At 38.5% G+C, this 26,181-nt stretch overlaps 2 protein-coding genes, 1 long non-coding RNA gene and 1 pseudogene across 4 annotated transcripts; 1 reads left to right on the top strand and 3 right to left on the bottom strand.

The window, feature by feature from the left end:
* Window positions 1-123: 123 nt before the first annotated feature.
* On the bottom strand, window positions 124-1,460 carry LOC126789818 (RING-H2 finger protein ATL2-like). The gene has a single exon (XM_050515877.1). It carries the CDS (start codon window positions 1,387-1,389, stop codon window positions 517-519), a length of 873 nt encoding a protein of 290 aa, XP_050371834.1. The 5' UTR covers window positions 1,390-1,460; the 3' UTR covers window positions 124-516.
* Window positions 1,461-9,622: 8,162 nt separating this feature from the next.
* Window positions 9,623-14,434, bottom strand: LOC126792273 (PRA1 family protein B4-like; annotated as a pseudogene).
* A 1,094-nt stretch (window positions 14,435-15,528) lies between these two features.
* LOC126789819 (uncharacterized) lies at window positions 15,529-16,198 on the top strand. Its single transcript, XM_050515878.1, has 2 exons — window positions 15,529-15,636; window positions 15,740-16,198. Exons 1-2 carry the CDS (start codon window positions 15,550-15,552, stop codon window positions 16,196-16,198), a joined length of 546 nt encoding a protein of 181 aa, XP_050371835.1. The 5' UTR covers window positions 15,529-15,549.
* A 2,848-nt stretch (window positions 16,199-19,046) lies between these two features.
* Window positions 19,047-24,541, bottom strand: LOC126789820 (uncharacterized). Of its 2 annotated transcripts, XR_007671627.1 has the most exons (3): window positions 24,334-24,541; window positions 22,783-23,128; window positions 19,047-20,133 (listed from the first exon to the last, which is right to left on the bottom strand). It is a non-coding gene; the product is annotated as an uncharacterized LOC126789820 (long non-coding RNA). The 2 variants fall into 2 exon arrangements; XR_007671626.1 differs by lacking the exons at window positions 19,047-20,133; window positions 22,783-23,128 and adding an exon at window positions 23,538-24,012.
* Between the last annotated feature and the right edge of the window lie 1,640 nt (window positions 24,542-26,181).

The following is a 26,181-nucleotide window of genomic DNA, read 5'->3' as shown; positions in this document are numbered from 1 at the left end:
TAGGAAGCTCGTTTAGCAGTTTCCTAATTCCTCGTCGAAATGTACCTCATCTGAAAAAAATAATGCTCTTCTCAATATACAAGACCACCCCCATAATTTTAATGTCATTTTCTTTCACTAATGTTCATCCGTCAAGCTGCACAAAAATCAATCATTTATGAAAACTCTCCGTCACAACTTCTGGCTATCCATCCATTCACTTCTGCATGTATTTCTCGTCTTTGCACAACTTTGAAATTGAAATGCAGAAAACACCCCAATTTTCAGAAGGACAAAAAATTCCCATCTCACTTAAGTGAAATACAGTAACAATATGAAAGAAAAAGATATATACAAGTTTCCAAATCCACCCACGCCTTCTACCCAACATTCTTCCACGTATGAATCCCCCTTTCCATATTTGCCCCCGGCCTAACTAACACAGTAACACTTTCCTGACTCCTAAACTCACAAACCGCCGCCGAATGTCTGCCTAAAAAATTATAAAGCTGCTGAATTTCTGAGTTTGCCCCGAGCTCACTCGGCCCCTTCTCGCCCTTTCTCAATATCCAACTCGGCCACCGAGCTACAACTCGCATTCCCGGAAGGCGAAACGCCGCCGCTTCTTCTGTCCCTGCTCAGAATCCGTTTAAACGACAGCATCCGGCTCATCGGCGATCGGAACGCCTGACCCGACGGCGACTCCGCCACCGACCTCCCAAAGCTCTCGTGCCGACTCGGCACCGCAATATCCATCGGTTTCCTTCTCGCCCCAAACGACGTCTGCCGTAGCGACCTCGACCCGGAGCACAACCCGGAACTCGAACCCGGCTCGTTACTCTCCGGCTCGCAGACATTCAACACCACATCGCCCGGGTTATCTGACTCGGGTCCGGGCTCGACGGCGCACCGGCAGAGCGGGCACGTGGAGTGCGAGTGGAACCACATGTCAATACACTCGATATGGAAGCTGTGCTTACACTTCGGTAAGACCCGACCCGTTTCGTTCTCCTCAAACTCCGACAAGCACACAGCACACTCCAGAATCGGCTCCGGGTGGGTCTCCGAGTCGTAGACAAACACCGGCAGCGACTTCAGAACGGCCACGTCGAGGCCGCGCGTGGCGGTCGAGACGGCGGCGCCGGACGCATCTTCGTGGAAAATAATATTGGTCCGCCGATTACGGCGGTTACGGCGGAGGTTACGGCGGCGCACGCGGAGGATGTACCACCGCGCGTAGAGGTGGAGACACACCATTAGTAGGACAACAAAGAAAAGAACAACAATTGCACTGAGCATGATCTTCCCACTGAGCGCGTAGCCCTTGTACGGCTCCCCGTATGACTCCGTAGGGGTAGCATGGTGGTCCATGTTCCTCTCCGGATAGCGGTTTATAACATCCATTGACATAAATGGCGAGAATGAAGAAATGGAAAAGAATGAGACTGCTGTGATGTAGGGATGTGTTTGTGTGATATGAAGGGGGAATAATGAGAATGAGGATTTAAAGTGGGAGAAAGGAAGTGAGGAAGGTTCTTGCTACCTTCTTCATGGTTTACTTCTCTTGCTACTTGTCCTCTGCTACATTCCTCATGGGTCAATGAAGCTCAAAGCTCCACACGCCTACCAGGGTTGACGCGGAGGGGGTGTCAATTACTTCTCTGGCCCTTATTTTCGAGATGCGTCTGCTGCTGAGAACTTTCTTCCCTCGCACGACCAAACTATGTATCATGGGCATTGACGCGGCATTAGTTGTTTGTATAATTGGGGGTACCGATCGTCTTTACTAGTGCACTTTGTTTCAACTTTGGATTATTGTCTCATTTGTTTAAGAGTTGTTTAGGTGGTTTTGGACTTGAAGCTTGAATTTTTATAAAATATGATTGCGCCACGTTTTGTGACGAGTGTTGCCAAAGAACTTGCTTTGAACTAGTTCAAGCTCAATCTGTTTTCGGAGTTAGAATCAAAATGAGAAGAGGATGAATGTATCCGGAAGCATATGCCCGATTGGTCTAACATAGATCTCAAGACGTACTCCAAGAGTTTGTTACAAGTCATTGATTTGTTACTGATGATCAGATTGTCCTCAAAATATACTGAATTCTATAAGTAACTTGAACGCCGACTCCTAACCTAAGAGGCTGGTTATTGACGTAAATTGCTAGGCAAAAAGATGTATAAAAGATGGGAAACCTCCGCCACACAGGCCCGGCCCTGGGGCTAGGCCCAACAGATGCCTGTCTAGAGCCCCCAATCCAAGTAGGCTCCTGACAGAAAAACATGTCCGTCTAAAATATTATTATTATTTATATATATAGCTATATAGGTGAAATAGAGAGAAAAAATCTGGGTTTTATAAACATAAAGAGAGCTGTCTTCTTGTTGATGCAACGAAGTAGAAGGTTAGGTTTAGTTTCCAACAAATTTGAGATTTAGGAAATAGAGAGAATAATGTCAATTCAAATTGTGGGTAAGTGATCATGTGCAAATTTCAATTTTTTTATAGTCAAATATGTTTATGATTTTTCTTAACTTTTTGGTATGTGTGTTGTTAATTGATCAATGATTTGCCGATTGTGTCTTTGTGTGATTGTATGAATCATCCTTATTTCTTAGTTGTCACATTTTCTTATGATCTTATCTAGTTCATCATCAATTCGGCAATTACTTTGAGCAAAATTTTATTTTTCTCCCACCATCATCATCATGGTTAGTGTCACGGGCCTTAAGTACGCAGCGGAATTTTTCGTTACTTAGGTCTTGACAGCGACGGTGTCAAGTGTCTCCGTGATGACGCTAGGACGTCCACAAACTCCTAGTTCAACCTGTTCTCCTCAACCCTACTGTAAGCGAGGCCGCGCTCTTCTATTCTACTCGATAGGTGTGTGAGATCCCCCAAATCCCAACTCACTAAGTACGTTTGTTAGTACTTCTCTCGATCACTCAAGTGTTTCCCTTTCACCTAATGATCTATATGCGTGGGATAAGTCTAGTATATGAACATGCACGAGTATGTTAGGGAAATAACTTTCCTTTTCATTAAACAAAGCAAACATACATAGATTAGTAAGGATCTTGACAATGTTCACTAGAACTTCTCCAAGTCTCATGCCAGAATTCCTATTTTCTTAAATACCTACATTCATGGAAGATGTAACTTCCCTTTAACTGCCAATGACACTTGTCATGCATGCCATTATTCTAGTATGTAGTGGACAACCCCCTCTACTTAGGTAACTGCCTACGATAACCACCGATGATGTAACTTCCCTTGCCAACTCATCCCAAAACTGCTCTGCAACTGCCTGTAACCGCCTGTAACTGCCTGCATATTACAACTGCATGCTGGCGAGACTAATCTGCCTGCATTTTGTCCTGCTGGTAAGGCTAAGCTCCCTGCATTTTGTCCTGCTGGTGAGGCTAATCTCCCTGCATTGTCCTGCATTTGGGCTGGCGAGGCTAATATCCATGCAACTGTCCTGCTGGTGAGGCTAATCTCCCTGCACAATCTTGCATTTGCCTGCGTCGTGCCTTACTCGCAGCTTGGTCTCTAAGATTGGCTTGGTCCGTGTATACTTGGTTCCTTATTTGATTGTCGTGCGTGCCTGGCTTGGTGCAAGGGTGAACCTCGCCCACACACATAGTGCATGTAGCACTTAGGGGTGTGACATTTAGGAAGTACTGAGTATAGTAACTATAACCTCAATGAACTATTATGTTTTGCAGCTTATTTCAATCATTAAGAAAAAATTTTGTAGCTACATTTTTTTATAGGGAGACCCCATTTTTTTCATTTCGCCTAGCCCCCAAATTATCAGGACTGGGCCATGCAGCCACAGAAAGTGTGGCCCAAATGCAGAACACTATAACACCAATTAAGTTATGAAAGGATGGTCGGATAACTACTCCTTACGTCGATAAATTGGTTTATTACAACCATCACAGTTTCTGTTCAAGTCAAATGTTTCAATTTCTCATTTTATCCTAAAATAATCATATCATTTGGAAGTCTGTAAATTTTTAGAGATGCGCATAAGAGCACCCGCACCGGCAAGTAAAGGAGGAGGTGGTGCTCGAGCACCAACTGGGACCGGGAGGTTTGCTCGAGCAAACCCATTTCTGATCTCGCATCGGACGAGAGTTGCTCGCCTAGTCAACTGGGATGGTTTGCTCGCCCTTTCGCTCGAGCAAAGTTTGCTTCGGCGATGCTCAACCGTCTGGCGGAGCCCACAACACGTGGGTGACTTCAAGCGCATTTTAATTTTATTTTCATGTAAGGCGCGTGCATTGTATGTGCTAGTAAAAGATAAAAAAAAATTAACGAGCCAATGAATGGCTGACACGTGGCTTACCGAATGGGCCAATGGTTTAATAGATCTGGGCCTTCCATTTTGAATCAGAAATTTCAATCAAACGGTCAGAATTAATAGGCAACAGTTACTATTTGATCAGAACAGATATAAACTCAAAAAATAATAAACAAATCCCAAAAATTTCAAAACTCTGTCAAAATTTGCCTATAAATACTACTTCAATATTTGATCAACTCACACCAATTTGTGCAGAACAAAATTCACATCTTCCTCCATCTCCTCTCTCATTTCGTTTAGCATTTTTTTCCAAAATAATGGGCACCAATTGGCTTCCTTCCGAAGAGTTACAAATGTGCATCTCTTTTGTCTGTCATAGCATTGATGAATATGACGGTAACAAACAAAAGAGGGACAAATTGTGGGAGACAATTCATGCCTATTATATGCAAAATTGGGTGCTAGCACCGGGCGAGAAATCTCCGAATGAGCCGAGGACCCGAATTGCGCTCGCTTCTCACTACAACAAGTTCAAGCTACTCTTGCAAAAATGGGACGAATGTTTGGTGGCGTCACGGCAACGTATAGCTAGCAGTATTTCGCTAATGGACGAAGTAAGTTTACATTATGTTATCATATATTATAATTTTTATTTGATTATATGAATTAAATTATGTAATTTATATCTAATTTGTTTAAATATGTAGCATTGTTTACATTATTTATTTTAATATATCTATTTGTTTACATTATTTATTTTATCTAATTTGTTTAAATATGTAGCGTTGTTTATATTATTTATTTTATATCTAATTTGTTTATATTATTGGTTTTAATATATCTAATTTGTTTACATTATTTGTTTTATCCAATTTATTTAAATTATGTAATTAAATATGTACCTAATATAATTTTTTTTACATCAGGAACAACAAACTCAATCATGTTACTATAATGCCAAGAATAAAAAGTTTACACACTTTGAATGTTGGATAGTTGTTAAAGATCATCTATCTTTCGTTGCGGTGCTACCTACTACTCCATCTCTATATGCAAGTAGTTACCATGGTACTCCTTCCGCAACCGAATCATCTCCAAGCATCAATTTGGATGACGACCAAGTGAATGAGACACCTCAAAGCAACATGGCAGCTCCATCGAGTCCGCTTAGACCAATGGGAACCAAGGCGGTAAAGGAAGTTAGGCGCCAAAAGAAACAGGGTAAGACTCATATTGAGCAACGATTTGAGGTTTTGCATACCATTGTAAGTGACCAAGCATCATGGCATAGCAAGAGGCTAGCCCATAATGAAAGTGAGCTTCATTATTATGCGGAGTACATAGACATTCAAAAGCGGAAAGAAGCAAGGGCAAAAGAAGAGTTACGATTGAAGAAACAAAAGAATGACACAAGGATCATGACAATGGATTTGGAGGCTATGACCCCAATATCGAAAGGTATTTTACCAAGAGAAAACTAGCAATCCTTAATGAAGGAGAAGCTAGTCAAGATCAACCTACCGATGAAACATATTCAAATTATTATCACTCAAGTCGCGTGCTATTTCCATAGTAGTAATAGTATTGTACTAAAAATAAATCTGGGCTTGGCTCGTCATTTTTTGTAATTTAAATTTTCGAAAAATAAAAATATAATTTATTTATTAAGTTGAAATTGAAATACACATTAAATTAAAATACATACTTCAATTAAACACAAGCTTAATAATTAAACACAAGCATAATGAAAACACACAATAAAACATATTTAGAGTATTTCACCGGTTTCCACCCTCCAAATGTACGTGTTTCACCAAGTCTCTCTGGAGCTCTCTATGGATGTAAGCGGATTCGATATCGGCAACACGGTCGTGAAACCGTTGTATATTCGCTCCATCTCTACTGATTGGCTCAAAAAGAACTCGATTCCCTTGTGCATTTACCGGCCTATCATAAACCCGGAAAGCCCTCGATGGGTTTTGTAAATCTTCTTCTTTTTCCTTATCCTCCACGTACTCTTTCTCAACAATCATGTTATGCAATATAATGCAAGCTAATCCTCAACAATCATTACCGATTTGTGGTGTAATGTTCAACTATGACGTATAATTGTCCATCGAGATTGCAAGATGCCAGAGACCCTCTCTACATCTTTCCAGTATGTTTCTTGTTTCTTTGCGAAGAGCTTATCTTGCGGCATCTGGGGATTGGAAATTATTTTGACAAATGTAGAGTATCTTGAAAATAAATTCCGTCAGCCAGATAATAAGATGTGGTGTAACTCTGTCTGTAGACTTAGTAGATGACAGTTGGCCCTCTTTCGGCAAGGATCTCTGAGAACACATTCGATAAATGGAGCACATTAATGTCATTTTTAGCTCCAGGACACCCAAAAAAACTGTGTCTTATCCACGTATCATACGAGGCCACCGCCTCTAGGATAACCGTTGGGCAACCATTTTGCCCTGAATATGCCCCTTGATAGGCGGTTGGGCAGTTCTTCCACTCCCAGTGCATGCAGTCAATGCTTCCAATCATACCTGGAAAACCTTGGCGTTCGCCTTTAGCTAGTAGTCGCGTGAGGTCTGCCGGTGTTGGACTGCAAAGGTATCTTGGACCATTGAGGTGAACCACTTGGCTGCAAAACTCCTTCATGCATTCCAAGGTAATTGATTCTCCCATCCTTGTGATTTCAGTACACTGATCTCCCATACGCTAGCATTCGTAGATCGCCGGTCATCTTTTGTTGGGGAAGTAGCCCTAGAAAACCAGTGGCGTCTTCTCTTTGATGCCAAGACAGGTCGTGGTTATAGAGGTCTGTCATGATAATGTTGAATCAGTCTCTTTTCATCCTGTACCTCCTGCGAAAGTCTTGAGTGGCGAAGATTGGACATTCGATGAAGTAATCTTCCATGAGATTGCGTCCCCTAGATAACCTCTGACGTGGTTTATTCAGATTTTTACCGCGACGTGAACCGCTTGGTCGTGTTGATTCATCATCGTGTTGTGCTTCCGCCATGACCACCTGATTGACGAATGATTGCTCCATATCGTCATCCTCTTCTTGTTGACGTTGTCTCCGCCTGAAAAAATTGTGGAAGCTGAAAGGATTCATCAGAGTGATGAATAAGGAAATGTTGCTAAGTGTTTAGATTGAATGATGAGTTATATGCTCGGATTTTTCATAATGGTGTGAGTATATAATGAGTGATATTAGACGTTTTATAGTAAATTGGTCGAAAATCTTACCAGAAATCTGGTCTAATTATTTTGCCGACAATGACACGTGGCAGTGACACCTATCAATTCTCTATTAGTCAAAAATCTTATCGGAAATTTTGGATAATATCGAGTCAACAACGACACGTGGCATATTATTATTGGTTCTAAATATATCCGGTAAGAAAATTTAATCATTTCACAAAAAAAAATTGAATTGCTTAAGCAAATTGTGAATGAGTGTGTGAAAAAATCGATTTGCTTGAGAAAAATTTGCTTATGTGACCACGTTTTGCTTTAGCACAATCATTTTATGGGTACAGATGCTCTCAGATCTGACTTTTATGCTTATATTCTCACAACATTGATCTAGTGGTGTCTGATCGACATTGCTCTATTCTAATGTTTCACCTAGGATTCCATAGCGATTTCTCTTTTTGCCATTACCACTCATCTTCCAAAACCACTACGGCTTGATGCACATATATTTTTGCCTTTCTCGACAATCAGATCATATTCCACTGTTAGTAGGGTAAACCTTGAGCTTTCCATACAAGTCTCAGGAACAATGAACCCCCAAAATCTTTTGTTAAGTGCAATTGCTCATCCACGTTTATTTACGACGGCTTGGTCTGGCATAAGTATGATTGTTACTAGCTTGAATATATATATATATATATATATATATATAATCTCTATATATAGTGAAGTTTCAATTTTGACACACTTTTCGGTCAAATGTTTTCACCATAAGTGATTCAATATTTAGGTATGATATTCAAGATAATCTCTACAAAATTTCATCCAATTTGATAATGGTTTGAGCTTTCAAAATTGAGATTTACACGAACGGTTCACGTTGAACAGTTTTAATTCATTGATTGATTTAATCTAATTTCAATACCTTAACAATGTCCGAATTAGATGAAATTTTGTATAGATGATCTTGAATAGCATACATAAATATTGAATCGCTTATGGTGAAAACAAATAACCAAAAAGTGTGCTAAAATTGGAATTTCACTCTGTAATTTCATAATGAAGCTTCACTCTTGATATGGACTATATATATATATGTGTGTGTGAAATGCCTCCATAATTGATCACCAGCCAGCATACCCACATGTGTTAGATCAAACTTGATGAGGTTGAAGATGATGTTTCAGACTCCACTTATTCTTCTTCCATTCATGTGAGGGCTATTTGTTTCCTCTTTGAATTGTTCATCCTATTAAATTTGATAAACTTGAGCGCAACGGAGATGACCCCCGTGGGCTTTGCACTTCATCATATCCTAACCAAACTTGTGATGTTCCTGCACCCGTGAGAACTTGGGTTTACGTGGTTTGGTTTTTTAGCGATTAAACTAGTTAAACTTGTGCAGAATTGGGATCTCCGAGATGTCAAGGTCAATAGGGATTGAGAGCGAAAGTAAGTTCTATTGTTCTGTGGTCTGTTACTTTGTTCATGCATGCATTTCGAGACTTTGACTGATGACCCCAGCAGATTCCATTATTCAATTTGGTTTCTGATTGTTGAAGATTGAAGTCTACAAAGCTGGTTGTCCTCCAAAAGCTTCTTGAGATTGCCGAAATATATTCCGCATGCTCAGAAATTCATTTGCAAAGCCTAGCCTAGAGCAGCGCATCTGAAACCCAATTTGTAGACCCAGCCCAACTTGGGTAATGGCCAAACCTAACAAACAGTGGCATGCCGTCGTAGCATTTCGCCGCCGCCATCACCGTCAACAGTTGTAAACAACGTCCCTTAAAGCATCTCCAGCGGAATGGTCATTTCCACGTGGAGAGCTCCAACGACAATAAAAGACTCCTCACATCACTCCAACCCAGATGTCATTTTTGACGTGTAATTGACCCTCCGATTTGGGCTGTCAAATTTGACAATGCCGGAATAAGATGTCATTTATTTTTTTATTGTTTCTTGCTTCTCCTCCCTTCTCTTTCTTCCTTCGATCTCTCCTCATCTTTTTCTTCTTTCAATCACTCTTTCTCCAACATAAACCAATTAGAGATATCCAGAACCTCCCACATACCCAGATACAACTAGATGATCAGATACCCAGAACCTCCCGCATCATTACCTAGATATTCAATCTAGAGGTAGAGGAAGAGCCAGGCGGCGAGAAAGAGCCAGGCGGCGAGGAAGCCGAGGGAGAAGGGGTGGGTGAAGAGGGAGATGGCGACGATGGAGGGGACGACGGCTAGGTAGTTGATGCAAAAGTAGGAGTAGTTCTTGTGGACACGGACGGTGGCGTCAGAGAAGGATTCAAGTTTGGCGAAGGCGGAGCGGTTGGCGAGCTCGGCCATGGGGCGGCGTTGGGAGAGGCCGTTGCAGACAGTGTCGATGATGTGGTTGATGAAGGTGCAGAAGGCTAGCGTGGCGATCAGAGGCTGGGATTAGGACTCGACAAAACCAGAGGCGGCGACGGTGGTGGAGATAGGGAGGACGGGTGGGACAGTGGTTGAGCTCGTCTGAGTTCTTTCATCTGTATGTAAAAAAACACACAATTTTAACATAGTTTTGACGGTTTGGTTGGAGTAAGCTTGGTTTTACTAGGTTAGATTTCAAGATTGCCACATAAGCTGTCAAATTTGAATTCTGGCAAAAAAATTTGACCCTTTTACTGGAGATGCTCTTAGCCACTACAAACTTTCTACTTTATCATGTTCCAAAATATGCTTAACATAACATAATACGTACATATAATTATATTAATATCTGATTAATTAATAATCTCGTTAAAATCTAAAATAATATTTTTTCTTGTCCCGATTCGGGAATAACGTGGTAAATTAATAATTCGCTAAATTTTTAAAATAATATTTAGCTAAATTTGTAAGATAATAGAAATTTGAGACCCCATCGAATATATAAATTAATAAGGGTTAATTCCTCCTATGGTACCTAATGTATGGCTACTTGGACAATTTGGTACCTGATGTATGAAAACGGACAATTTGGTACTGAGTGATAATTTAGAGAAAATTTGGAGGTATTATGAAAAAAATGAAGTAAAGTAGAGATATGATGACGGAAATAACCCTGACAATATGGTCAAAATTGACATAAATACCAAAATGGCCTAAATTTGAGAACTTTAGGTACCAAATTGTCTGTTTTCATACATCAGGTACCTAATTGTCTAAGTAGCCAAACATCAAGTATTATAGGAGGAATTTACTCAATTAATAATGACATAATTTGTATATTATTTTTACATTTATGAGAGTTTCATTGAAGATTTTTTTTGATATAATTGTCATCAAATAAAATAATATAATACATCGGACAATATAATAATTTGAACAACTTATATCCGTGATAAATCCAACTATGTCTCATCATCCAGCCCTAAGGCCCCGGCTCGTTCGACCCTAAAGGGCCAAGCCTGGCCTAGCCTGCCTAATGTAAGGGCCGGCCCAAACTTTCTTTTTATTAGGGCAAGGTAAGGGTTGTACAAATAAAGCTTGGCCCTACCCTACGGCCCGACCCTAATGAGCCTTTTAGGGCCAAGCCCAACCCTGTCCTAAAAGCCCGCCCTTTTTTGCCCTAATAATAACATATGTTTTATATTTATCCAATATATTTCTTCTATTAAGTATACAATAGATTTTATTTTATTTTTGTTTATTGATTTTATAAGTTTTATTTCTATTTATTTTGTTAAATAACCCTTGATTTTGAGTGAAAATTCATTGAATATATGAATATATGCACTTCGGCTTATATTTATAATTTTCTTAGCTAAATCTATCATTTATATGTATGTAAAATAAGATTATAAGTTTAAAAGAAGAGTTTTTATATTAGGTGTATAATTATATACCTAAATATTGAGGAAAAAAAGTAACTTCAATATATTTATTTAAAGTTTTTTTTATAAACATAATGTAATGTCCGACCTGTTTTGGCCATATTTAGCTATATTTGGACGGCTAATCCGACCATACGAACCCTTTTAGCACTAAAGAAAATGGGTCTGTAGGGGGCTAGCCGAGGGCCTATAAATTGAAGCCTTAGCCCGGTCCTAAATTTTGTTGACTCAGTCAAACCTCGACTCGGCTCTATCCTAAGCCCTAAATTTTAGGGTAGGGCTAGCCCCAACCCGGCCCATAATGACCCATAAATCCAACAATGTGATGCATGAACAAAAAGTAAAGACTTTTTTTCTTCGAAAATGTGAAAGAAAATATTTATTATACCTTGATAAATTAATAAGTTATTAATTAATCAATAAATTAATAGATTATTAATTTATCGATATATTAATATCTCGTTAAAATAATATTCCTCAGTCCTGACCAGTGGCGGACCCAGGATTGGAACTTTGGATGGACTTGAATTTGCCAAAAAAAAATTTGTTGTTGTGTGGGAGTGAGGGACTGAACTCGCTGAAGCACTCGACTGTGGAGGGAGGCCAGAGAGCACCGTCGAGATACCAAAGGAAATGACGTTGTGAAACGCAGACTTTGTAGTTGGGCGCTGCTTTATTATTGAAATTGGAGGTCGTGTGGTTCGGATAAGAGAGATTAATGCTTAGTATTTAGTCTTATTAGCTGATTGGGTTTCACACCTTCTATTGAGCCAAGTTTAATTGTTTAGAAGGTTATATATTAATGTATATTTAGTGTATGTATATATATATATATATATATACATAGCATTAGGAATTTGTTTTAGCCGTGAGAAGAGGGTGCACTTGAGTCCACTCAGTAATGTACCTAGGTCTGCCCCTGGTCCCGTCCCTATTCATTTATAGTGGTTTTACTATACTACACTTCGAGCCAAACAATTTGTTTAGTTAAGAATAAGTACATTTCAATCACATATAGTAAAATATCATTAAATTAATACTTGATTAATTAATAAACTCGCTAAAATAATAATTTTTACCGGTCCTGACTCGGGGCCAGCGTGCTAAATTAATAATTCGTTAAATTTTTAAGATAATAGAAATGTGAGAATTTTTATAGACCCTATCGAATATATAAATTAATAGTACCATAATTTATATAATAAATTTTAAATTTATGAGGATTTCATTAAAGAATTTTATTCATATAATCATCATCAAACAATATAATATTTTGAACAATATAAGACACCAGAAAAAATATTATATTAATAAAGTGTACATGATAAATTAAACAATTTAGTGCATAAACAAAGTCAACTTTTTTTCTTAAAAAAGTGAAACAAAATATTTATTATACCTTGATAAATTAATAATTTATTAATTAATCGATAAATTACTAAATTATCAATTTATTCATATATTAATATCTCGCTAAATTAATAAATTTCGTTGGTCCCGAAGCTATTAATTTAGAGAAGTTTTACTGTATATTAAATTGAGAGGTAGATCATATTAACATAAAACTGTGTCTTCGTTTATAACCATTACAATTGCAAATCATTTGAGAGAAGGGTTGGTATCTTTTGAGCAAATTTGAGCAGAATGAATAACCATTATAATAGGGCTGTAAACGGTTCCAAAATAGCCAAAAATAGGTGGAACTGTAAACCGAACCGTGTTATTTAAACGGTTCGGTTCTTGTATTTTTCATAATAGGAACCGAACGGTTTGGTTCCTAACGGTTCCAAAAAAAAATTGTCTTAAATTCAAGAATGATGTTAGTTTGAGCATAACATACTTATATTTGGTGACAAGAAATGAGAGAAGATTGATAATTCGAGACAAGATAATTCCAAACCAGGGGATAGTCTCTGTCCTCCACCAAATGGAGTATGACTAGTACTTTAGTTTAAAGCAATTTCTCCCTTTTGCAAACGGTTACGGTCCCAAAACGGTTCCAAACAGTTCCTATACATTTTTTTCTAGGAACCGAACCGAACCGAATTGTTTTAAAAACGGTTCGGTTCTACTGTTTAACTTCATTTTTTTTCTAGGAACCGAACCGAACTGCTGTTAAACGGTTCGGTTCCAACGGTTCCTTCAGGAACCGGAACCGATTAACAACCCTACATTATAATCATGAAAAGATACATTACGAATGACTATTACAATGGCAAATGAAGTATAGAAGGGTTGCTCAAAAGATACAACCCTTCTCTCAAATGAGCAAATTTCCTCATAGTATCTTTTCATCATTTTCCATTGTAATGATCATTCATTATTTGATCTCAAAATCACGACAACAAATGAAGAAATAATTTCATATCTTTTGATTATCCACAGTTCTTTACATACAATTGTCAGTAATTTAGTCAGAATCGATCACAATCACGATTCTCATATGATCAAGCAAACCCCAAATGGTACAAAAGAGAGTAACCCGACCTAGCCAAACCTTGCTTGTCTCTCTTTGCCATCACCCTAGCTATGTGTCACGGGCCGATTTACTACGCATCGGAATATGACTTGTGCGGCGCCAAGGTTACTTTTAACCAAGGCCAGCCTAACTCTTCATGCATTCATGATGCCAACTTTCTTTTCTTATTTGTGCGCCTCCCGTGTCATTCCGATCATTCTCTCTTACATTCCTTCCTTGTGAGGTTCACCAACGAAAGCTACTCACACATGAGTCTCACAACTTGTGACTTATCGATCGCTTCCTCGTGTCATGGTACTCCCATGCCACTCGCCCAACCGATAGGCTTCCATGCCTTCCGCTTACCGATCGCTTCCTTGTGTCATGGTACTCCCATGACACTCGCCCAACCGATATGCTTCCATGTCATCCCGGTTAGTGCCAAACCCTTACTAACAAGCGTGCACCTTTGCACCTCGTAGCAAGCGGCATGACAGTAGGCCGAGACCTTGTTGGTCCTCGCTTCCTTCTATCTGAACGTCCCTTGGAAGCTTGCACACGTAACTTGCCTTCTGAGCATCCATCACCATGTTTACTCGGCATATAGGCATCATTTGTCCACACTTCACCCATGGGGATAATCATATGGGCAACTCGGCCCCAGGGTGTTAACTTCATGGGCGAGGCTCACTTCCATGGCTCACCTCCCCCATATAATCCGACATCCTATCCGTCTTGCCAGCATACTCTTTCATAGGCCACTTGCCCGCATCTACCCACTATAGGCTTCCTTCCTTCTAGCACGGTGTCGCCCTTCCGTGCGTGCTGGCAACTCATTCCTTTGGGCAAGGTCGAACCCCTAACTTATGCCCACGTCGCTTTACTCTGTGGCCATTGCGCACCACGGGGTTCCGACATGTTTTCCTTCAGCCCACAAGTTCGCCCATGCCGCTGGCCTAAAGATCGCTCACGTACGAACCTCGCCACCCGCATGGACCTGCAATATTGGCCTGCCGGCCGATACTGTCCATGAGACATCCTGACTCATGGAAACGCATGCCGCCACTCTTTGGTGACATCCGCCCGGCTCCTAGGTTCCCCAAGGTCCCCTAGGATTGACTCGCTTAGTGCCCCATAAGGCCGGCACCGAGGGTGGTGGAGAGTCAGACACCAGGTACTCTCCCCTATAGAGCATATTGGAGAAAACTAGACTTGGTACGAGGAAACATCAAATATCATAGGAGGGGCAACTTCCATAATTAATTCATACAACCTCATAAAAATATGTCGTCAAGTGCATTCAACTCTTTTCGACGTCCCATACATTTTTCGTGTTCAGACTTTTCCCAAATTCCGAGCCTAAGTGCTTCGAACTTAGAAGTTCGTCTTAATTACGAAACTGCCACCTGGACATGTCACTAACAGCAAATCACCCTTCAAACAGCCTGCATACTTGCCGCTTGACACCCTCTCTTCGGCATAGCTCTAGAAAGTGTCACGATGTCACAACTATTTGTGCAGCTTGTGACACTATGCATGTGCGTGTGCAACAAGGCGAGGGTAAGATCCATATCATAAATACTGTTAATCAATACAGGAACTATTCTTGGTAGCCTAAAAGGTTCCCCCAATCGCATTTTCTAGGGTTTACCAAAGCCAACGGCCCTCACTCCAGTCTCCACCTATATCACTCCCCTTGAGCCCCCCATAACCCTCTCTCTCATTCTCTACGCTCCCACTACTACGAAATGTCGAGCAAGGCGCCCATTTTTCCGATGCCGGAGCCCCAGCACTTCAGCGACTACGGCTTCGACCCCCAAATCGACTATTTCCAGGTCGCCCATTTCGTCACATTCCCCTCTCCGCAACTCTTTCTGCGTCAAATTTCCGATCTCACACGTTTACGTTTTTATGTTTGTTTGCAATACTCTTCTTCAGGTTCTTGAAGAGACCAGAAAACACAAGCGTGATGGAACAAGATCGATAGACTCGATTCACTTCAAGCTCCAGAAGCCCATTTCCAAGGACGACCACTACTCCAAGAAGCCTCACAACAAGAAGAAGCGCTGGTGGAAGTCCGCTCTGCTTTTCTTCAAATGGGGCTGGACCCATCACCACCACCGCCACAGCCGCCTCTGCGGCGGCGGCCGGGAGGACGTGCACCAAGCCAGGGCCAAGGCTTTCCGGGCATCGATATCTGGGCCGATTTATATCACTGAAAGCAGAAGTGGGTCGAGCACGCCTTACCGGACGGCTTCTGGGCCGCTGGCGGGGACTATGTCGCCGGTGAGTAAAGGGGAGATGGAGATTCCGTATCTGAGCCTGAGGGAGCTTAACATGGAGCAGCAACAGAGGGTGTCAACCTCATCAGCCATGGCCATTTACTTGGTCACTTGATCAGTTGATTAGGAGCACTGTGGTTTTTGGGGTTGGTCATTTAGATTTTTAACTACATTCTACGTCTTGGAGTGGAGTCATTTATATATTTACAAAAGCTCTGCTCAAGATGATCTATAATTCTATATTTTACAATTGTGGTTTGGATTGGGCACTTTTCTGTTTTTATGAAAAGGCAAAGGTGCATTTGATCTTTTGGAGGATGGCTATATCCTCCCTTAGGTGTTTTGTTGCTCATCTTTTATATAATGTTCTGAAACTAATGAAATCTCCGGCCTTGACCTGGTTAACTTGCCCTTCGATCATTTTCCTAACTTGTATTGTTCAATCGTTTTTTAGTTCTTAGCTACAAATCAAATGCTATGTACCGTTGGAACATGACAATGATAAACTATCAACCATTGCATGGATGTCTATTATTACTCCAGACATCTTCAATTACTGAAGTTTTAGCAGATTCTACCAATTATTGATCAAGTGAGAGATATCATACGAGTTTTGAGTGCTCTATTGGGTGTTACAGAGCTTATCATTGAGACATCGATGTCATGGCATTTGCAATATATGCATCTAAATATATTTTAAGTTTTTAACAAATAAAATTCGTCTTTAAACTCAACAAATCCAGTTATTCTTAGGAAAAAAGAAAATCCGGAAGTACAAAGCCGACTGCTACTTCTATGTATAAACTCCTCGACATATACAGGCATGTGTACTGCTTCACAGTTACATAGGCTCGAGAATCTTTGTTTGAACTTCGTTGCCTTCCGCGCGAAGCGAATGGGCGACCCTTTCGAAATTTTCTAAATTCAATGGATTTTTACTAGGGGTGGGCACGGGACGGGATGTGGCTCATCCCACGTCTCGTCCCACTCTTTTGAATCGGGATGTGATCGGGACGGGATGAAGGTTTTTAAGAATGCATTCCACTCGGGATTAATCCCGGTTGAGACGGGACGGGACAAATCTCACATTCCTATAAAGTTAAATAAAAACCTATATTTTTACTTTTTCATTAACAAAATAACATTTAATAATGAAATTTTAACAAAAAAATACATATTATGTTCAAAATATTATAATTTACCATTATTATTTAAATTAATATAATTTTAGAGTTATTAAGAACATAAATTAGTTTCATTTTGATACAAATATATAAGAATTTTTAAGTTTCATTAAAGGTAGGACGAGACAGGACAAAGCGGGATATAATTTATTTGTCCCACGACCCATTCCACTATTATGAAACGGGACAGGACGAACGTTTTTAGATCTCCGTCCCGTCCCGTCCCTACGAATTTCAGGACGGGATCGGGATTTCCGTTTTTTATGCCCACCCCTATAATAATGTTATATAAATGCCAATTCTCCGATAATCTAAAGTTCTAAATTGTTAAATGCCAAAGAATTCTTTTGGATGTTAGAAAACTTGTTTATGGTGCTCAAGTTAATCAATAATAACCAAGTTTTGGGGGGTGCCAATTTTCGGGTGTCCATGGCATCAGTATGGTACACACGCTTGTGCAGATCATTAAAAATCTTTGATGGATCTTATGCATGTGATTTAGGTTGGTTTATGTTCTTGATCTCAGTGTTCACAAGAAGCCATTAAAGGAGCCAATCTCTTCGGTTGGCAACAACCTATTTGTCACCATTATTGCTTAGCTGAAAATCCTGGACAATTAGGATTATGATCGAAACTTCAAAATCTTGCAATCTAAGTAATTGTTTTCGGGTGCTGGTTTGTAATCTTGCGGATAGGGCTACGAACTGTATATTCATAGATAATTATCTCATAAAATAAAGATGTTCTTATAGAGAACGGTTGTATGACGTTATGAGATTCATTCACTATGTATCCGTCACAGTACTACTCAGACAGTGAATAATATGATAGGAACCGAAATTACCCCACTATGTTTTTAACTAGAACAAATACTTCTTGATAATCTTAATTTCCCAGCTCAATAGAAACTTAAAAATTTGATTTCCCCTAATACAAACCAAACCAAACGACCCTTACTGCGAATATTATTGAACGGATGTCACTCAGTCATTGTTTCATAAAACAACCACATTTATGTACTTTACCAGCTTTGTTAAATTGCTTTTAAGCAAAAAGACTCGGCTCTTAAAGCATTTACAACTTACAATGAAGCCCTCTGTCACCAATAGTGTTCAAAATTTGCAATTTCTTAACAAGAATTGCAGTAAAATGCTGTAGCTTAAGCTAATGTTATCAGGCTTGTCCAAAAGACCAAAACTAGGGATTTTTTTATATTATCTGTGGGAACAAACACACAGAAACAAAGAGCATTGTGGTCTTGTGGACAACTCCAAATTTGATCTGCAAATAATGGCGGTTCAAAAATATATATATCTGGGGAGAAAGTAACTACTATGCAAATTGCCAAGATTGAGGAGCAGACTGCAGACCAAACTGGACTACCAGGTCGATGGGTCGATGTCACGCAACAATGCAATCACCAAACCAAAAGATAAAGGAAGCACAAAGCTCCAACTTAAGGAGCGGCCGGCAGCTTTTCATGTGCTTCTATCTCTCTCACTCTGTGCGTCTGTTTCAGAAAGAATGGGACTAGTACTACTCAAACCTGCAAAGCACGTTATTTGCGGAGGTTCACCTTGACGTTGTGTTAACGCGCGTATTGCACACACACAGACAGACGAAAGTATCAAACCCACCCGGCCATGACTATACTAAAGAAATGATATATATATATATATATATATATATATATATATGAAAATATCGACCTTATCATACCATGACTACAATGAAATATGAGTATGATATAAAATTCACTTATTTTCGATCATGTTTGGGTTTCAAGCTACTTAGTCAACCTTGTGTATATTTTTATCATTTTAAGGGCAACCGTATCATGTGACGACAAAAATATTAAACAATTGTTTAGTAGATTAGATGCAAGTATATGAAAAAGATTCGCTTAAGTGTATCTTTTTATCACTTTAAACCGTGACACGTAAAGTGGCCGGTATGACTAACTTATTTCATAGAATATTAGATGCAAGTATTTATATGTTAAACCAACTATACTAAAGATATGAAATATGGAGATATAGACAGTAGGATATTATGACTATATAGAAATATTAGTGCGGTAGAAAATTATCTTATTTTCCATAATTTTTGAATCTCAATCCATTTAGTCAACTTTGTGTATATTTTTATCACCTTAAGAGTAACCCTTGTCATGTAACGGTAAATATCAATATTTTTTTTTCATATAGGTTGATAGAGTGCATTATTGTGAAAAACGTATTAATTTTCAAGATTTTTTCAAGATTTTTTTTTTCAATCACCGAGTTATTTATTAAGATATTTGAAAGCTTTCAGAATTTGATAAATTATTCAAAAAAAAACAGATGGGCAAATCAGGGGTTTACATCTGTCCAAAATGTCACGTGGCACGAGCTAAAATTTCCAAGAAATTTATTCCGAAATTTGATTTTTTTATCGAATTAGATATTTATTTCTAAACAATAAAAACTAATATCGATTGATCCAATCACACCTTTCTTTATACTTTAACCTAAAACTCATCCGCCAGCCTGCCGCCGACGACCACCTCTTCTCTTCAATATGTTCAATCAAACAAATCTCATCCATCTTAGTCCTGCTTCAATTGTGAACTAATAGATGTGGATTGTGGAACATCAAGCTACAAAACAGATGCAATCAACCACCACTCAAACCCAGAACTTCCAAACTTCAGTTGCTATCCTCATTTTCTATATTCCTTTCCCTCATTATCGAAGCTAAGCCTGAGTTCATCCAGTGCAACTCCTTGATTCAAATAAGACTAGCGGACTGCCGATGAGATTAACACTCGCACCCCGTGGGGTGCAGAAATTTGAGAATGAATTTACCATTTCTTAGAGCATTTTACCTAACCCTGGCAATTGGGCACTTGAACCCGCGACCCGCACGGAACACGCCCGACAGGAACCCGCCCGAATCCGCACATTTAATAAACGGGTCTGACAAAACCCGCACAATATAAACCCGCCAATTAATGGGTTGTGCCGTGTTTAAGCACGGTAGACCCGTTAACCCGTTAATTCTCCCTCTTCGTCTTATTTCTCTTGTCTTCGATTTCTTTTTCTTTTTATTCGTCTTCCCCAAAACACTGAGGCCAAGTTCCAATCCCCAAATCACTGAGGCCAAAGAGGTATGTTTGATCAGTCTCCCAAATTAAAAGATTTAGATACAGATTCATCATCTCCTTTGTGATTTAGCATTTGTAATATCCTTTTTGATATCAGAAATCTCCATCTCATACTCTTCAAAATCAATATCATTTCCATCATTGTTTGTCTTTGATAGTTCATTTCTTGGGTGCACAATGTTTGACCTTAAATGGGTTCGTGAAAGAGATTAGTGTTTGCGAAAATGGGTACCCGTTAATTCAACAATTTGCTTATGAAATTTCTATTTCTTGGTGCACGGTGTTTCAACTCTTTTGGGTTCTTCATTTTATTCTCTTTTTCTGGCTCAATAGTGTCTTGTTTCATTATCAATATCCATTGAGGCTGAAGTTTGAGTCAACACAAAATTGGACATACTTGTCTTTCTTGGTTTGGTATAATTACCTCCACGACTGTAATTGCTATACATATCAATACTCTTACAGATAGTGATTGTTTATTGTTTAGTAGATGGCAAATTTTTTCATGTCAGATGTTGTGCACACCTCTTGAATTTGATAGTTCAAGATGGACTGAAAGAGATTCAGCCATTTGTCACAAAGATACGAGAATGCATCAAGTATATAAAGGGTTCAGAAGTTAGAAAACAAAGGTTTCTACAATGTGTTTCACAAGTTGGTTTGGGAGGAAGCAGGAGGGGATTGAGACAAGATATGCCAACAAGGTGGAATTCAACCTATTTGATGCTTGATGGTGCTCTCTACTATCGTAGTGCATTGATGAACTTGGCAGTGACAGTTCTTTCAAGTGGTGTCCTTCAGATGAGGAGTGGGACAAGATTGAGAAGATAAATAAGTTTCTAGGGGAATTTTATGAAGTAACAGTGTTGTTTTCTGGAACAAAGTACCCTACATCAAACTTATTTTTCCCGAAGGTGTTAGTTGTTCAGCATAGTATACAGGAAACCATTGCCAGTGAAGATTCTTTTCTAAGTGAGGATGGGAAAAGAGATGGATTTGAAGTTTAAGAAATATTGGTCAGATTATAACCTGATTTTGGGGATAACAGTGGTGATGGATCCTCGGTTTAAGATGGAGTTTGTTGAATGGGCTTATGAAAAGCTCTATGGTCGAGAATCTTCACAATTGAAGGTTTTTACTGACACTGTATCTTCTTTGTTTGGTGCCTACAAAGAAACCTCCACTCACCAAAGTTCTAGTTACCATATTCATGAGAGCTCGTCTCAAATACAAGGGAAGCCTTGTATACTTCAGGTAACTAATTAATTTAATTATTTTGAGACTATTCTTGGTTAGTATGATTTTCTTAGAGTATTAAACGTCAAATTTCTCTATTGCAGGAATTTGATGCCCGTTACAAGAGCGGTCAGAATTCGAGTTTGAAGACTGAACTGAACAAGTATTTGGATGAAGTAAGACTCGATAATTTGGTAGACTTGGATGTACTTGCTTGGTGGAAGATGGAGCGACACCGATACCCAATCCTGTCTCAGATGGCTCGTGATGTGTTGACTATTCATGTCTCCACTGTTGCATCTAAGTCGGCTTTTAGCATTGGTGGTCGAGTTCTAGATGAGTATCGGAGCTCTTTGTTGCCTGAGACAGTACAAGCTTTGTTATGTACTCGGGATTGGATTTTCGAGAAGAAGAAAGGTAAATAGAAAATAATTTAGTTTGATTTCACTAGTTTGACTTTTATGTTATATTTATAATCATTATTTTGTAATATTTCAGAAAAGAAGATGGTTGAGGTGGACGATTTTTCCGAAGACATATTGGGTTTGAGAATGCATGATCGAATAGAGGAAGAAGAGAGCTTCACTTGAGAGAAAACATGGCATTGATGTGAAATATGGGGATAAGACATTAGTTTGCAGTTTATTTTTCATGTTCTCAATTAGTTTGTTGTTGCACTTATAAATAGGCACTTGAATTCGAACAAGGTTAATTGCAATGTATCTTACATATTTTCAATTAGTTCGATGTTGCACGTAAAAACATGTACTTAAATTCAAACAAGTAGCACAATTATAATGTTATTTTGATTGTTTCTATGAGACCATTAGGGATGAATCTTTAAAAAATTGAGGACTCCAAAATCAAAAAAATCATAAATAAAAAAAAATTTATTCTCAAAGAGTTGTTAGAATTATAGAAAGAATTTAAAAAAATAAATAAATCAAATAATGTCGAATTTCTGAAGAAAAAAAAATTCGCGGGTTGACAGGTTCCAACGGGTAACACGGAAACCAGTCGTGCTTAACCCGCTTAACCCGTTGACATAAACGGGTTCTTAGCGCGCCGACCCGTTAAGAGCACGGCCCGCCAAAAACACGCACGAGCCCGCCCAATTGCCAGATCTAATTTTACCCCTTTCTTTCTTTCTACCTCTCCCTCTTTCTTACGGAATAAACGTTAACGGAAGGATAATGAGTTAGTCAAAATATGGTTCCACACTGAAATATATGGTTGTTATTCTGCCACATCAGACGGTGAACCTCCGCCCTGCGGAAGGAAGAATTTTCGCGTTATTTGCATATTTGCATATCCACGAGTACATTCAAGATTGCAGACCAGGGCCTCGTATTGGGGGGCTTTCGATCATCTTCAGGCCCATGATGAATCAAGCAACAACCTAACTTCATCAATAAAACATTTACCAAACACCATTGTCCATTACAAATGATAATTTGTTTCTTTTCTCCAAAAGTTCGATCTGTTAGAGCAAATACACCTATTTTAGATGATTTAGGCAGATTCTTAGTCCGGATTAATCCACTATTCACTCGAATCAATTCTAGAACTATTTACTATTCATTCTTTTAAAAAATAAAATAATTATTTTACAATAACAAATTATTTTTGTGTTGTACTTTATTATTGAATACAATAATTAACTATTTCCAAACATAATATTCATAAATAGGGTGGTATTCCGTTGAAACGGTTTGACTTTGACCTAAAACTAAGACCTGAACTTTAACTTCGGTTCAATTCTTGGTCTTCCAACAAGCAAAACTAAAAATTAAACCGACCTGTTCGGTTTGGTTTTTATCCGGTTCCAGACATAATATCTATTAGTGATATAAGGATTATAAGCTTCTACAATACAAAATCAATAAAAGTCCCCAAAATAAGAAGCTGCTTTCCTCTTCATTATAAAATGTGATGCTTATCTTGCAACAATGAGAGAAAGAAATCAAGCTTTGGGAGAGAATACAAGCGTTTGTTTATCATCAACAAGACCAAGCTTATAATTAAATACAAATTGAGATCGCATATTGAAACCTCTCATTGTGCAAAGCATAATTAAAACCAAACAAAGGAAACAACGAAAGAAACAAAAACAATAGCCATAGTACTGCATTGTTACTGATGCAACAGGAATTGAACCAAATAATTAACAAACAAACAAGACTTTCAACAAAAGAAGGAATGAGTAAAAATCAAACAGACTAAAAAATCCAAAGAGACTCTGCTAATTGACAATGACTCATGTATCAACAACTTCATTCTAGTTGACATTTATCCAGACCAATGCAAAGGATACAAAGAACCCATAAAAACAAAGACTAAGAAGAACCGATCTTGATGTTAAATCTGGGAATTTGCAGGCCACCAAAAAAAAAACAATAGGTCTAAACAATATCAATCTCATATCCAACCAAAAACAAAAGAACAACAACTTAATATAGTTGTAGACTAAACAACAACATATGAACAGACTCCATTCTTTCGTCTTTTTCCTTTCTCACCCCCACCAAGTTCCTCCATTTGAAGTTTTAGATGTTCAGAATAAAATATAAGTGAGATTAATTAGAATAAAAATTTCAGCGAGTTAAGCTTTAAATTACCCAGAACTTGAAACCAAATCAAATTTAATGAGAACAATCAGAGACACAATCAAATCCAACCCCATACCTGATATTAATTCGAGTTGGAAGAAAGAACAAGGAACCCAAGGTGTGTACACAGAGAAGATCGGTTGTGACGAAGTGAGGGCTGAGAGAAAGATAGAGATTGGGCGCTCGTCCGGCGTGCGTAGAGAGAGAACGGCAGTGGCGTCGAATAGAGAGTGGAGGTTGAACGATTTGAGAGTCTGAGGAGTGAGGATTGAGAAGTTTGAGAGTCTGAGTCGAGCAAGGCTGCGGCTGCGAGTGAAAGGCAACGAGGTTTTTTTTTCAGTCTCCTTAAAATGTCATTATAAAACGACATCGTTTAATACCTTTAATAAGTGGCATAATTGTCAATTTGCTACTCTAATAATACTTGGTGTCAATTTACTATCTTAGGGTTTAATTTCTGCCGATTTGCTATTCTAGCTTTATAAAAAATTACTAATTTGCTATCTTAGGTAATAATTTTGTTAATTTACTAACTTTAAGTAAAACTTACAACTCTAGGGTTTTCAAAATTGATCAATTTGTTTATTTGGATTTTCAAATTAATTCACAAAATAGCTAATTTTTAGAAACATGGATAGTAAATTGGCAAAATTAATACTTTGAGTAACAAATTAACTAATTATAAAAACTTAAGAGTAGTAAATTGGAGAAATAAAAATTAGGATAGAAAATTGACCAGATGAATCTTAGGATAGCAAACTGGCTATTAAGCCTAACGATAACCTTACCGACAGCAGTTGCTTGTGCACCCCTCCAGTGGCGGATCCTGGATGACTAAATTGGGGATGCTTGGAATATAAAACCAAAAAAGAAGAAAATAGTGAAAAATATCGATAGTGCGAATTTTTATTTATTAATTGTAATAAAAATGGATATAACAAAAAAAGTTAAACTATCTAAATTTGAAGCTTCCGTTTTGATTATGACATTATACAATCTTAGTCTAATAACCGATAATCATTGAAAAACAATATCTATATTAAACAACTACCATTCTACCAACATACATAACCAAACAATTCAATAGAATAGTACAACACAAAAGTCACACAATTCAAAAATCTAGAATTTTATTCTATTAATTCATATATCAACAAATAATTAATTAAGTTCATTAGACGAAGAAAACATAATGATTACCTCCAAGCAGTAAAACATATGTAACCGATGCAGTGGAATCAGTGGATGGAAAACCTTGTTTCTTCGTTTCTTTTCAAAAATATTACAGCAACGGGGTCCAATAGATACACTAATTAGCCAAATTCAACAATAAAAAATGTTAATCTGAGTATCCACAATCAATTGGAAAGATGAAGCAAACCCTAAATTGAAGTTAAAGAGTCGAAATCCAAACAACACCCAACACTTGAATTCAATAAAAATCTCAACTTGGCCAGAAATCTAAAACCCCCAAATCCCCAATTTCAGTTCTTCCGAAAAAAATTAAAAGAGAAAATAAAAAAGAGATTGAAAAATTAAGAACTCACCTCTCTATTTTTTCATCTTTATTGCGATTCTCTCCGCCGCCACCTAACTCATTAGTGGAGTGTAGCGCTTTAATTTTAGAGTTAGGGGCTCAGGGCTTTAATTTTAGAGAATAAGGAGAGGTGAGAAGACCACGAGACGGAGAGAAAAAAAATGTCGTGTGAAATTGAAGGGGCCGAGGGGGTGGGTGGGTGAGATGATTAAGGTTGCGTTTGGGGGAGCTTATAAGCTCATGTACTTATAAGCACCGAATATTTTGCTGTTTGGTTACACCAGGAGAAGTAACTTTTTGAAAAAAGTCGGGGTCCAATTTAAAGGAAAAGGAGAAGTTGCTGTTACCTACCTTTTACTTATAAGTCACCGTGTTTTTCATTTTCGC

Source organism: Argentina anserina, chromosome 4 (assembly GCF_933775445.1).
Source record: "Argentina anserina chromosome 4, drPotAnse1.1, whole genome shotgun sequence".
Taxonomy (NCBI): domain Eukaryota; kingdom Viridiplantae; phylum Streptophyta; class Magnoliopsida; order Rosales; family Rosaceae; genus Argentina; species Argentina anserina.
This window is presented reverse-complemented; position numbering and strand designations above follow the sequence as displayed.

Coding starts and splice junctions, on each gene's coding strand:
- LOC126789818 (XM_050515877.1), bottom strand. CDS start 1,389: ATGTCAATGGATGTTATAAACCGCTATCCGGAGAGGAACATGGACCAC.
- LOC126789819 (XM_050515878.1), top strand. CDS start 15,550: ATGTCGAGCAAGGCGCCCATTTTTCCGATGCCGGAGCCCCAGCACTTC. Junction 15,637..15,739: donor CCCAAATCGACTATTTCCAG/GTCGCCCATTTC, acceptor ACTCTTCTTCAG/GTTCTTGAAGAGACCAGAAA.